General features: G+C 43.8%; 1 protein-coding gene and 1 long non-coding RNA gene across 2 annotated transcripts in view; one reads left to right on the top strand and one right to left on the bottom strand.

The window, feature by feature from the left end:
• Positions 1-7,577, top strand: part of RBPMS2 (RNA binding protein, mRNA processing factor 2) — a 32,065-nt gene extending 24,488 nt beyond the window's left edge. Inside the window, exons 7-8 of the mRNA XM_063314494.1 lie at positions 5,943-6,010; positions 6,250-7,577. Of these exons, the coding sequence (XP_063170564.1) occupies positions 5,943-6,005 (63 nt within the window). The 3' untranslated portion in view covers positions 6,006-6,010; positions 6,250-7,577. The remainder of the gene's footprint in view (positions 1-5,942; positions 6,011-6,249) is intronic.
• A 5,059-nt stretch (positions 7,578-12,636) lies between these two features.
• Positions 12,637-14,010, bottom strand: LOC134504664 (uncharacterized). The gene is made up of 2 exons (XR_010068665.1): positions 13,907-14,010; positions 12,637-13,815 (listed from the first exon to the last, which is right to left on the bottom strand). It is a non-coding gene; the product is annotated as an uncharacterized LOC134504664 (long non-coding RNA).
• Between the last annotated feature and the right edge of the window lie 821 nt (positions 14,011-14,831).

The following is a 14,831-nucleotide window of genomic DNA, read 5'->3' on the forward strand; positions in this document are numbered from 1 at the left end:
ACTTCACTCTCCTAACTAAGCAACTGGCAGCTCAGAGCTCCACCCACTACACAGGCTGAAATTCTGGATTCTTAATGAAATAATGGAAGAATTGTGTTCTTGATTTTTCGACAGGAGCATCATGAGGGATATTTGCTTAACCCGTCTGCTTACATGTTTAATATAATCAGTTGAGGTATTCAGTTTCATTGCTGCCTGGTACAGTGAATGTGGATGCCATTCCTGGGTCAGTCTCCAGGGAAATGAAATGGAGAATCTTGGGTGCAAACTCTTGGTCTTCCATTTCCTTGGAGATCCAAAGTGATGCTTTATGGGGATCACAGTCCTATGACTTGTCGTAGCTGTCATGTCTGTAGGCTCATTGGCACCCTGATCTTTGAATTATTGTTCATTTTTAATTGATCCATGGCAAATCTTAACCAACCTGTGGCTAAACTCACTCACTAAGCCATTACTTATTTTAACCATTGTCTGAAGAAGCTTGGTGACTATGTTCACAAATACTATCCACTCAGAACAAGCTATGCTATGGCTCAGTACAATGAATCAGCCAGTGAATGGGTTTCACATCATTACATAATGGGCTAATCTTCCCTGGCCTGCCAGCCTCCAGATGTTTGGGGTGTTAACACTAAGGATGATGGGAATTGAAGTGCAGTGCATCTGAAGGGCAACAGGTTGGTGAAGAACAAGAACCTTCAAAGGATGCTGGTTAGACCATCTGCAGTATTGGTGTTTTTCTCTACTAAAAATAAATCCCCTAGTTTCAGTGAGCTGGGAAGTGGCTGATCAAGGAAGATCCACAGGTCCCCAAAGAAGAAGAGCTCCAAGGATGGAGTCTCCTTGAACTTTGTTCTAATGAACTACGAAAACTGAAGCTCGTAACCTCTGTTGCCTCTCAGGGCTGGTTCCCTACCCCCAGTCTTATCAGAGAAATATTCTGCAGCACAGTCTGCGTGTCACATTCAGTGGCATCTACCAATGAAACGAGCCTCTTGCCCCCTCCCAAGGGGCTCCCATCATGGCCAGCTATTGGTTGAAATGACCCCTCCTTTGATGTCTTCAGTGACCTGCAGCCAGGATGCCTACGCAGGCTAGCCCTGAAGCTCAGAGCTGGCCCTGGAAAGGTGGGACATCATAGTCCTGACTAACCCCTGCTAGAGTGGAGTAGCTGTAGAACAGCTTCATTCCTAGAGGCCTTTCAGGATGGGCCCGTCTGGAAAAGGCTGGTAAGACGAAAACATCTCTCTGCCATTTGGGGCACTGTGGGTTGTTTTGTTCTCTTTTTTTTTTAACTTTCCGCAAGCTTTATCCTTTTTTGTTTTCTTTTGTTTTGCCCCATCTGTTCCTTAGCAACCCAGTGCATGGGCCTCCACGCTATTCACCCACCCAAAGCCCAGGCAACATGAAAAACCAGGCGTTTCTCTAACCCACCTTTGGCCAACTTGGCGCATATGATATGGGCACCACAGCATGGCACTTCTTGTATTCAGAGGGCTCCCCCATGGAGCACCAAGGGGTTTATCCTATCTGGGGGAGGAAAGGAACCACCAGTGAAGGTTTCCTGTCATATGGTGGTGTCAGGGTGGGAGTGCCTCCCTACCACCGTGTTTCACTCACCACCCTCACCTGCTGGGGGGCGGGTGGTGTAGTAGCAACAGCAGCAGCAGCAGCAACAGCACACATGAATTTAATTTTTTCCACACAGTCAACGGGCACATATCAGTCACGCTATGGACTCCGCCAGGGAAGGGGGAATCCCTTCCTTTGCTGGAATCTGGTAAATCTCCTTTCACACTTTCCCCTTCCCTTTCTTTCTTTCTCCTCTCTTTCCAAATGAGTAAAATTCTGACTTTGACATGATACAGAAAAAGGAAATGTAAACAATCTGATGCTACATGTATATTAAGGAACAGTAGAAGAAGCAATTATTGGAACGGGCTAGCAGTGACAATGTTAAAATAAAAGAGTGCCCTGACTGAGCAGCAGAATTTTACATCTGTAGTGAAAACTGCAAAAGTCAGCCTTAAGAAGAGGCATTCTCACTCACCTGGGGGGAATGCCTCTTCTAAGACATGGCTGGAAATGGGTGTCTAAAACAATTTGCCTTTTTGCTTTAGAACTGTTTACTTGGGTGCAGAGGTAAGAAATGAACTAAAGCATTGCATGGTGGGCTGAATTATTGTGTCTGTTCAGAAGCAGTTGGGGAGAAGCTTCGCTGCAGGCTGGTATCAAGGCAGCTGCTTGAGGGGTGACTGTGCTCCCAGATGCTTCCTTTGAATGCCACCAGGAGGAAGCAGGGTGTGTTTCTAGCATTAAACAGCAGCGCACCGGCTGGCAAGGACAGCTTCCTGTCTCATTCAGCTGCTGAAGCAGAGTGGCCAAAACTGATTCCAGATGTGCGGGGGAGATGGATTTAGGAATCTGGGAAGTGCTTTTGAGCTACAGCTGGGAGGAGGGAGGTGAAAAGCAAATATGGGACCGGAGCATGTTGGTGGCTATCAAATGGAGAAGTGAATGGCTCTCGACTTGTGGAGATAGTTGATGATCAGAGAAAGAGATTGGCAAATACGTGAGAAACGATGCAAGCAGATTATAGTGAAGGTCCCTGGATCTCTGAACAACAAGGTACTTCTCAGGGTCCAAAGAGTATCAGTGGGAGTGTTTTTAAAGGTTTCAAGTGCTGATCACAGATTGATTAATGATACCCCCTTCTCTAGAAAAACTAGAACGTGGGTGGCTATGGTGTGTATATGAGGCTATGAAGTTCCTATATGTGTTGCATGCTCAAACACAAGTTCATTTAGGGTTGTATTATGTTTTAACAAATATGAAGAGCATTGAAAAAACAAGTTGAGGTTGCCATTTCCCTAAACCCCAGTTAACACTAGCAACAGTGTTCCCTTCTAATGATGTAAGAATTTAGTTAAAAATGGAAGCAAACGCTGTGCAGTTCACAATGGTCATAGTTCCCAAGTGCTGCAGAGTAGACTGAGATATTGGAATAATGCCCTTGTCCTAATTATTGATGATATTGGTGCTGTGTTTTTTTTTTTTGGAGTGGATTGGTTGGAATCTGGTCCCTCTTTTAACCTATGGTTCTAGATAATCCTGGTAACAGAAAGGAACCTTTTTAATTTGGGGGGGGGGATCAAAGCTTCTAATCAGCACTTTGTACCCAAACGCAGAATAAGGACAGGAGCACACTTAGGAACATGCACTCCGAAACCCTGGAGAACTTTCCTACAGAAGCCTTGTTCTCTGCTACCCATTAGACTGAAAAGGTTTATGTTCCAGGAAGATAGACTTTGGTTGAACTTTAGGAGAAACATCTACACAATGGGAGCAGGTCAAGAGTGGGACCAGTTGCTTGGAAACTGATGGGCTTGCCTTCATTGGAGCTCTTTGAACAAAGTCCAGGCAGCCCATTGGGGATGCTTTGATCTTCCTGTCGGAAGCAAAGCGTTGAGATAGGCAGCCTGCAAAGACCCTGCAGCTGTAGGACTGGGCTAATGTATTGTGCTGTTGAGCAAACCACGTTGGCTGGGCTTGCACAGAGCGCCGAAGAAAGCTGGAGCCAAAGAAAGCGTCATGGTGGACTGCAATGTGGGAGCTCCTTCTGGGATTTAGGACCACATCTACAGTATCCATGCCCATAGTAAATACAGGTAGTCCTCGCTTAACGACCACAATTGAGACTGGAATTTTGGTTGCTAAGCGAAAGAGTCATTAAGGAAATCCAACCTGATTTTATGACCTTTTTTTGCAGCAGTCATTAATTGAATCAACATGGTCATTAAGCGAACCTCATGGTCATTAAGCAAATCATGTAGTTCCCCATTGATTTTGCTTGCCAGAAGCAGGCCAGGAAGGTTGAGAATGGTGATCACATGACCACAGGATGCTGTGACAGTCATAAATGCAAACCAGTTGCCAAGTGCCCGAATTGTGTTCAGGTGACCATGGGGACGCTGTGACAGTTGTAAGTAACTGCCCAGAGTCCCTCTGGTGGGAGGAGATGGGCGGTGATAAATTTGATGGATAAATAAATAAATAAATTAAGTGTGAGCACCAGTTGTAAGTTGGTCTTTTTAGCACCATTGTAAGTCTGAACCATCACTAAATGAATGGTCATTAAGTGAGGACTACCTGTATTCATTTTTTAAAAATGCTAGGTCTTATGTTGGAGTTCTTATCCCCCTTGGCATAGTCTTTCTTTGTGACTCCTGTTCATCTTTCCTCCTGTCCACACCCCATCTAGACGCTTCCTTCCTCCTGAAAGGTTTTAGTTGGCCAAAGTGTGAGATCAGCCTTAAACAAAATACCAGTCAAATCAAGTTTGTTCATTTATCACAGGCTTAGATGCCCCTCCCATCCGACCAACTCTTGAGTGGCTTACGAATTCCCTGATACAGCACTTACGTTAAAAACCACGATGTAAAAACTCTAAACAGTCTCCCACTGCCATGGCGTCACTTCCTCAGGGTTCCTCCACCATTTCATTTCCAAAGGCTGTCTGGAACAGCCTGGTCTTAATGGCCTTCCAGGACAGTAGTAGGGATGGGGCCTGCCTTATGGCTGCTCCAGAGAAAGGGGGCCACCACCAGAAAGGCTGCAGCATCCCTGAAGAAGACACTCCCTGGGGATCGGGGCCGATAGCAAGCCCTCTCTTCTAGATCACCCTAGACAGATTCTACTCTTTTAGCTTATTCCAGTTCTGTACCTTCCCAGCATTTTACTAATGTAAATTGGGATATTCAATCATGTTAAATTGACTCTCATCCCCAGGATCACTACCTGGGCAAGAAATGGTTGGGTTTTTTTGTTTTTGTTTTTGTTTTGCACCCTTGTTCCTGGTGCTGGTTGTGTCAGGAAACTGCAGCAATTGTAGCCTTTTTATGATACGTGTTAATTTCCCCCCGCCCCAAATGCCTACAAATCTCAAAAAAATGCAAAGGCTACCAGCCATATGATTATGACCTGATAATTATGGGACATAGGAAAAAGAAAGTAAGATAAAGAACAGCTACTTACAAGGAACGTTTACTAGCAAAGAAGCACGTCTGTTAAATAGGGATGTTCAAAGGATGTCCACCCAAGGAAAAATAACTCTGGAAAAAAATAAGGGCAAAGCTGTGATGTGGTGCAAAGAACTGGGAAAGAAAAAGAGGCAAGGATATAATAAGACAGGAGGGTGTTTTTTTTTAATTACCTTTCCTTTGTGTCTCAAAACAGGCTTTTACTTAGGACTGAGGGACACAGAAGTGGCAAGCCAATCAAATCCCATTCACTGGCTCCTGCTTAAGGGCTTCTTAAAACCCTAAAACCTTGTATGCTCCGCTAGTGACCCTGCAGCATTCGTTTTTAATTACTTAGCCCTTCCTTTCACAAAAGTTTGCTTCCTTAGGGCAGGACTCAGTGTATTTTCCTGCAAATGTGCTTATGAAGAATGGGTGGGGTTTAGGCCCAGCAGGCTTGAACCTAGTGGGAGAGGGTGCAGAGGAAAAGATGGCAAGCAGTGTGCTTGAATAGCCTGTATGGGGAATAATAGGTAGTGTACGAACTGGATGTGATAAGGGGAGTTGGGAGTAGAAGACTAGAGGCCTTGAGTGACCATTAATGACACAGTATGATGCAGCTGCCATGTCTTCAACTTTGGAGCTCCTTCACAGCTGATTTCAAGGCCTTAAAAACTGTCTCCTTATAACTAGTCTAGCCTTTGAGATGTGAAGAAACTCAGTGTATGGTTAGGGACAAGGAGATCCCAAAGAACTACTGGCTAGTATGACAGCTATATAAGCAAAGGGTTGATAGTTAATTTCTGGAGGATCTTGAGCACTGTTGAGCAATGGGGACCGATGTATCCCAGGCAGAGTATTTCTGCCTGTTCTTGGTTCTCCATCTTAACTCCTCCCATATCACACCTCATTGTTCTCTTCCAGATGCGCTGGTACCCTCCTTCTGACGCTACCCAACAAGGATGGAAGTCCCGTCAGTTCTGTTAGTTTTAGTGAGTATTGGGTTGTGATGCATATGGGAGTTCTGGGCGTGGGTGGAGAAGACATTATCTTCTCTAGTAGGGTCTTTTTCAGCCAGGGAAAGGCGAGGAGATAGTGCTGCCTGGCTTGACAAGGGTCTGGGAAGCTGGAGGTCGATGCTGTCCTCCCTGCATGATGGTGGGGCTATGTTAAAAGATGTACAGTATGTATGGAGTTAGCCTTCATAATGTGTTCTGTTGCTTTTCCCAAGAGCTGCTTCCTGGCCCACCATTTCCCCTCTTGTCTCTCCATGGAGTGATGCATGAAGGATGAAGGAGTCTCTGGGAACCTTCTCTCCGCCTTTTCTGTGGACACCGTCAAAGTGCCCAACTCCAGTAACTTGTCCCTCTTATGGATGAAGCTGTAGATTTCCCCCTCCAAAACTGTGAAGGTGACCTGCTCCATCTCTTCCCCAGTGTCATGGCTGCGTTCTCCCCTTTCCCCAATTCCCCCCCGCCCGATCTGCTAAGCCCCACCACCTTCCTGTTGCTGAGTTTCTCCTCCTGCTGAGTCTTTTCAGGAGAAACCCAACCTTGTTGGTAGACCCATTTGGTGTGGGTGTGTGTGGGTGTGTGTTCCCAGCTGGGATGCTGGCACTAAATGTGGCTAGCTGTGTACAGTGCAATATCCAGGCTTTTCTTATCCTGAACGTTGTTTATGCAGTTCTGCTGAAGGAAGCAAAAGACAATCGGTTTTGCATGTTTTCTGGCATGAATTTAGAACACTTTAACTTGGTGGGGTGTGTGAGTGTGCAAAACTTGTTTTTGGTCTAGCATTTGTGTAACCATAGCAGTAGATCTTGGATTAACTATTGATCACTAAACTTTTTCATCTTGCTTCTGTCAAGACTTGGCTTCTGAAAAACACTGTCTACTTTTTTTTTTTCCTGTCGTCTTTCTCTTCCTCTTCTCCTCTTCCTACTCCCCTGGGGTTCCTTTCCCATGTTCAGCCTTGACTAGAATTTGAAATAAAAAAGTTTCTTCTCAAAAGTACAGTGCACTGGGTTTCTGGTCCATTTGCCCTTCCCCAGTTTAAGTCAGGGTTGTTTTTATGTTATTGTTTTTCTGTCAGACTTCTATATATAGAACAGCTGTAAAATATTTCACCTTTTTTCCCACATCCCTCTGATTGGAGAGAATCCAGTCTTGCCAAATCAGCAATCCTTATGGGAATACCGAACAAAGTTGTACGAGTATTTTTGTACCATGTGTAATAAGGAAATATTTATGCATCATAAGAAGATTTTGTGTCGTTTTTGTGCAATTAATTATTAAAGAGAAAAATAACTGTAATCTGTAAGATAAGTTTAATGTTTAGTTAAAAGCTTGAAGAGAAAGACTTTTTTTCTGTAACTGATTCAGTCAGGCATAGTAACAAGAAATTGCACAATTTTTTTTTTGTTGATATTTTATTGCTTGGTATTTGGAAGTCCTTTAAGTATTATATTGAACCATGGCTGTCTCGCTTGTATTAAGATTGTTGAATAAGTTGCTATATCCTTTGAGAATGTGAAACTGGATAATATATGAATTGTACTCAGTGGTGTGTGATTCTTTGTTGTGTGGAGGAGTTTTTGTACATTATTCATTCTTTGCTCACAGAGTTCATCAGTTAACCTTACCTGGAAAAATGAGATGGGGGAGAGGGCTGCATTTGTCTGTGGTTGAACATGCATCTTCACCATTGTTTAAGACTAGTCTTCTTGGAGATTATAAATACCATCGAAGAGGAGAATGCAAACACTCAGGACATTTGGAAAAATGTTGATCTTAGAAGTCAAGATAGTGTGTGCTCATTATTAGATTTCAATCCCATCTAACCACTATACCACACTGGCTTTAAAGACCTACCAAAAACCTCAAGGACAGAAGAGATCCAGTGAGATACATTTACTGGTAAAATTAGGAAAGAGATTACTACAATAGTAATTGTCCCTGAAGAAGCATATAATCAAATTTCAAGTAGGTGGCTTCCACAGAATCATAACTGGAGATACCACACCCTGAAGTAATCTTTATAGTGGAAATGCATCTTTCTTGCCTTCCCAACCAAAATCTCTAGGGGATTTTGAAATGGATAATGACATCAAGATGCAATCAAGAAGAGGTTTTGTGATGTTAATTTCAGCTGCAAATTGCCATTCTATTTATGACCTTCACGTCTTCACATCCTAAATGGTACCCAGGATTTGGGGAGAGACAATTGGAATTAGAAATGGTTACCGTGCTGTTAAATTCAACATAAACTAGATTGCCATGAAGGCCAACGCACTTATTTCAAAAAGAGAAACTTCTAAATGAGGACTGGCTAGCTTTAAAAGAAAAATCATAAGGGTCAAATCTCTCCAGAACATTGGGTGATTCTTAAAAACAGCTACAGTAGAAGCTCAGCCAGGTGGTATGTTATAGACCAGAGGGGTTGGGGGCTGAAACACTGAACAGGCCAGCATAATTAACTGGCAGAGTCAAGGAAGCTACCCAAAGCAAGGCCAATTTCCTACAGAACATTGATAGCTTACTCAAATGAAGTGAACAAAGCATTAACTTTCCAGAAAGAAGCAGATAAGATGTGCCAAAAAAAAAAAATCTGATAGTTAAATATATTAATCTGAAGCATAAAACAAAGATTTTTATGCTATTAGAAAACAAGTTCAGGATGTCATAATAGAAGAAATGGTAATGTTGCTGAAAGAGGAAAAACAATTATTTGCACTTGCCTTCACTGTGTAGATGTAAACAGGTGATGTAGTTAAGACTCAGAATCTAATTGTTGCTGTTATTGGGGAAATTATCAAATTCGCTGTGTTGGGATTTGTCCATCTGAAAGTGTTTAAAAGTTCAGATATACAATTGCTTAAATATATAATAAAAATCTACAAGATCTACAAGATATAAGATGAGCCTTTATGCTAGTAAATTGGTGTTATATTGGCAGCTTTCCCATTTTAAATTAAGGGATCCAGTAAGCTACATGCTTGTTACTTTAACATCTGTTCCTACCAAATTAAAATTCAAGTATCAAACAAAAAAAAACAAGTCTCCAATAGGCAAAGCTGAGTCCTATCTTGAGCACTTTGCAGTTCTCTGAAGGTCAAACATGTCAATGGGGCTGAGTTAATCGAGCTAGTAAACTTGGATGTTGAATATTTTTTCACAAACTTTCATCAAGTGCTCTTAGGAGACTTCAGTTCTGCAAACATACATCAGTGTATCTAAGGTTTAAACAAAATGTAGGACTCCATAAGATATGGCTTAATGTGATAGATGGATCTTTTTCCAGTTTTCGCCCTGGAATGTAGTCATTTGATCATCCTATTTTAATCCAGCTTAGTATGATTAAAAAAAAGGGGGGGCAGCCTGTTCTTGTTTCCAGAGTATTTTGCCCTGATATAGATTGCCTTTCCTCTTTGTCTGCTGGGACTTGGACTGTATGGATGCACCTGCTCCATTAAGCAGGCAAGTTTGACCGTAGTCATCCAAAGCAAGCAATGTTTGATGAATAAATGATAACTTTTAGTCAAGTTGAAACAATTGCTCAGCCAACCGGCATTTTCATGACTGCGAAGGAAGCTGCTTTGTTGCTGTAGTCAAGGCACTTCCTAGCAGTGGGATGTTGTGAACAAAGGGGAGGTGTACGTTACAATTGGGAAGTTTGCAGTAAAGGGCAAAGGAAATTATTAGAACAAAAAAATTTTGTATTTATACACCTCTGTAATCATTTTGATTCTTGTCCGTTTGTAATCCAATAAAAAAAATCAAATGAATTCAGTAAAAATAGTGAAGAAAAATAATCCAAATGAAACCCTGGTACCAACCTCCACTTAATAGTAGCCACAATTAAGTGTCGAAAAACCCTACAAAAGAGCTCTATCGTCTTCACCTTATGGAAAGGTTCCAAGGTGGATGGTCATGTACCTCCTATTGACTTTTCAAATGCCCCTTTCAGCTTAAACTGGGCTGCTTTATACTTTTATAGTTTCATCTGTCGCAGCTGTATTTCCACATGGTAAACCACAAGTAAGGGTTTACTTGGGTTTTATGCCATCTTGCCCCGACTGTGTTAACCGGTCAGAGCTGGAGGCTGTCCCTGGAACATGGAGTGGTTTCCCCAAGTTCCAAATGAAGGTGGTTTTCCCCAATCTAAAGTGTTAACCACTCCAGATGACATACTAAGCCTTGGATGAGCCTTCTTAGTTACCTGTTAGAACCATGCAGGGCAGAGGCTATTCTCATTAACCTGTTCCTGTAACTTGGCATGTTGTGGGAACAAGGGACTCTGTGCATACTTCACAAATGATCCCGTGGCACTAAACCAACCATTTGAAGTGGTGGCCTCCCCCTGCTTCTCCTCTTAAGACTTTTGGGTGTTCACCCCAGACAAAGAGACAAGACAGAGCAAAGCATTGTTCTAAAGGCGGTAGTTGGAACCAAAAGCTTGAGCTATCTGAAAAACAGACTCTTTTCTGGGAAGAAGATATCCAGAGTCTGTAGACCAACAAACAGGAACCGCTTCCCTATCTTGCCATTCCAGGGTTGCATGACCTTGAATTGGGGTTGGAAGCAGAAAAAATCCTCATGGGCTGACAGCAGCTTTTAACTTTTACCCAGTGTGTCTGAAGCATTTACAGTCAGAGTGGCTGAGTCATGCACAACACACTAACGAAATCCAACCAAACTCCATGGTAGTTAGGCATGATGAGTCAAAGGATTGTGCAGAAGTAGAGACAGCCATAAAAAAAAATTACTACCAATACAACACAAAGGTCCCATATGTTCCACCACTGCTGTAAAATAAAGAGTCTGAAGAAGTCAGCTCAACTTTGGGCCACGTTCTTGAGGGAGGTTTTCATATATTCTTTCCTAAGCATATTATTGGTCAGTTTTGCTTACTGCTATCTACATCAATTAACAAGCAGATTCCTTCTGCTTGAGAAGAATATTTTTCCAGCTCTTTGCTAAAAGGGCAGGACTGGGTGTTCTGACAATCCCCTTTAAGTTTCAATCCTTTCCTACACAGGAGGCAACTACTATTTGGTTAAAAACTATTGGCCCCTTTCGCCTAATTCTGTCTGTTCTGCAGAGGACTTATCATTTGCTATCTAATCATCTTAACTGGATGACCTTTTTGTATGCAAGGCCTAAGTTTTACCATTAAGTCTGCGGTTCTTCTCTTTAGAACACCTCCTTCCTGCTACCAACCCACCATCTTTCAATGCCCGCGATCCTCCTGTTTCTTCATTGGTCCCTGTTTAGTCTCTACATTGATTTTGAGCCATTCCCACTTTGCCTTTGCTGTCTTGTCAAACCAGCCAAGTTCCTCAGTTCTGCTCACCTAGGCATAAATGGCCCCTGGAGAGCACTAGAGCCACGTGTGGGACCACCATGCCCTTTGAATTATAGAGGAGATTCTTTTAATCCTGCATTAACACGGACTGAACATAAATAATTCAGCCCCCCTGTGCTTGCATAGAATTCTTGCATATGTGTTGTGCATATGTATCCCTCAACATCAAAGTAGGTCATAGCAGCAGTTGCTGTCCTAGAAAAAATGCACACTTCCCTCCGAATTTATAAGCAAGTGCACATACAGCTGGCTAAAAAAGAACAGATCCTATCCTAAATTCGGGTATTATAACCTGCTTCATACAAGAAAAGAGTAGCTAGATTGGATAATGTATAATACTGAAATACAAACTTTTGGCTAGGACCTGCTACTCTCCAGATGCTGTCTTGCAACTTGCAGTGTTCCCTGCTATTATCCATGCTGGAATTGTGGTTTAGCATCAGAGAGGTACTGGTCCCTCATTCGTATGCTATATTTTAGCTCTGGTTATCTCTAAAAGAATAGGTAGCATAAATGAAAGCTAGACCTTTCCTCTTTGGTTTTACCAAGCCATGGTTTACTCAACTAGACCACAGCAGGCTGGAGTGGCACAACACTGAACCAAAATGAAACAAACCACTTAAGGGCTTTGTGTGTTGCACAAACCAGGGCTATGTGACATTGGGCTACAACTGCTAACCAGCTTAAAGGAAGGTAATTCTCACTTCCAGCCTCAGAAAAAGTCCCCAAAACGTGGTCTGCTGTGTTCTCTTAATCCATTACTTATGATCAAACTTTGCTTCATCTCCAAAGCAAAACACTAAACCTTTCAACACCGACTACTGGCAGAAACTCTTAAGGATTCATGTGCAAGGCCAAGATGCCACACAGAGATTTGGACAAGTAAACTACAGTAGGCTGAGCAGCATTTCTGTCCCTTTTTTTTCCTTCTATAGACTCTGATTTTAGAAAAAAATTTAAACATGGCTGTGGCGCCACCTAGAGGTGTATTTCCTTCCTTTCAGCATCCTAAGTGATACTAGACTAGTTTTGCCCTGACATTAAAAAGAAATGGGACTTGGTATTAAATGGAGTAATTTTTCACCCGAGAATTGCTGCAGCTCTTCTGGTGTTTGGCATGAATGAAGCTGCCACATGAAGGAAATCTTTAGCTCCTTCTCCTCTTCACTCCAATTTAATTCTATAGAATATATAGTGTATACACTATATAATATAGCATATAGTAGAGCATAAAGAGGCTGTATTAACACTGGCATGGTTAACAAAGCAAACTAAGCCATAGTTTATTGGAATGGTTAGGCAAACTAAAATAGCTTCACTGCATTTGAGGGAAAAAAATGTCAGATTGAAGCTTAACACTACAAATATCCAAAACATCCAACAACCATACCCTATAATCCTTTGTCTAAAGCATGCATTAAAAAAAGCCTGTTTTTAATACTGTATTAAAATTGTTTTTAGACTGAATCAAGAATTTGTCCTAATTAAAATGGTGTCCATATTAATTATTAGACCAACAGTCACCTTTTTTATTCCTTAACAAAAGAATAGAAACAAAGAGATCTAAATTTGTTCATTCCAATATTGGGGGGAGGGGGGAAACCCTCTCCCAACTATGCTAATTCTGTCTTCCCACTTTTCAAAATGGGAATTGGAAAGTTGAAAACTGAGGCTGATTTTGCTTCTTGAGATAGAAAAGCAGTCAGTTTTCCACCAGCACCACACCCATTTGTTGTATGTCACTTCAAATGTTTTGTTTTGTGATTCAAGCTTTTCTCACACTATTAGCCTAGTTCTGGTTCTTCCCAGGTGTGGATTTTTTTGTGAGCCAGAGGATGGGCCTTCTGAATGAGGTTCTTTCCACACTCCAGGCATATAAAACTGCTCTCTGGCAGCTCATGAGCTTTGACCTTACCAGGAAGGCTTCCCCATGTGGATATGGCTTATCTTCTGTGTGAGTTCTTTGAGGTCTGTTAATGGCTATTCTATAGGTAAACCTTTTTTTAACCTTCCGAGCATTTATGCAATTCCTCCATAATGTAATTACTTTGATGGCAACTCAGATCAGTCTTCTGACAGGAACTCTTCCCACACTCCAGACATTTATAGGGCTGGGGCCTTGTCTGGATCCTTTAAGGTTCATTAATGGTTGTTCTTCCCATGTTTCATTTCCATGTGTGTGACTTCTCTGATGATACATAAGGTTTAATCTCACAGGGAAGCTCTTCCCAGCTCTGGCGTGGGCTGGTCCATGAAGTCACGAAGAGTCGGAAGCGACTAAACAAATAAACAACAACAAATCCTTACTCTGCGGAGCAGGAGCTATGTCACTTTCCTGGGTTATCCACATCTGTACATCTCTTGGACTTGTTTCTGATGGAGCTTTCAGTATCTCAGGGAAATCAGCGGCAAGTCCTCTAAAAACATCCCGTCCCTGAAAATGCACAAAAGGAGTAGAGGCAGTGCATCAAGAGTTTTAGCATATCTTGTCCTACTTTTTTGGATCAACTGGATGAAGTTCTCACCTGCTGGCCTTTCTCCTCCTGATCCTCTGCCTGGCTCAAGAGAAGACCTTCTGCCAGAGCTACAGCCTGAGAACTGCTCTCTGCTCCACATTCCCAGATCCAGCTCTCAACGACCGGGGGGGCAGGACAGTCAGGAGCTGCTTCAGGATTACCAAATCCAGCATCTGGGTGTGCTGCTCTGGCTTCAGCCACTGACAGCAAAGATGGTAAAGTTGGCTGCAGATCTCCCGGGGGCCCTCGACCGCACGAAACTGGAACTGGCGGAAGAGCCGGCACTGCGCATCAGAGCCGGGCGCATCCTTCCCCGGGACCTTCTGCCTGCTTCTCTCCCGGGACTGCCCAGCGATCTCCCCTGGCGTGGCTTCAGGGCCCCTTCCTCCGCCACCACCAGCGGGGACGGGCTCCTCCATGTCTCATCTGGGCTCCGCGAAGCTGCCAACAAGATCACACCGTCGCGGCTCCGGTCTGCCGGGCGGGCCTCGCGGGCGCTGGAGCAACCTTCTGCAAAGCCGGGACACGCCTCGTCCAGGCCGCGGGGACCCTGCAGCGGGAGTTCAAAAGCGAATGACACTCGGGGTGGGTCCTTCCAGCCGGCAGCCACGGAGAAGAGGCTTTTGGGGGGCCCAATAAGGGGGGGGGGCTACCCTCGGCCCTCCCAGGCCGCACGCAAGAACGGGGCGGCTTCGCAGCATGGTGGCTGCCTCGGTGCCCGGGCGCTTGGAGGGGCTCCAGGCGCATCGTCGCCACCCCGACAGCAGGCACAGCCCAGCCGCCCATCTGCCCCCGTTCCCCGCAGGGGCCTCAGCCTGGGCGTCTCCCCCGGCGGCCCGTGCCGCGTCCCCCGCGACCCTCCGCTGCAGCCCCAGGCCGCCCTTCCGCCCAAAGGCGTCGGGGGCTCACCAGAGTCCGAGTCGGTCCTGCAGCA

Source organism: Candoia aspera, chromosome 13 (genome assembly GCF_035149785.1).
Source record: "Candoia aspera isolate rCanAsp1 chromosome 13, rCanAsp1.hap2, whole genome shotgun sequence".
NCBI lineage: Eukaryota > Metazoa > Chordata > Lepidosauria > Squamata > Boidae > Candoia > Candoia aspera.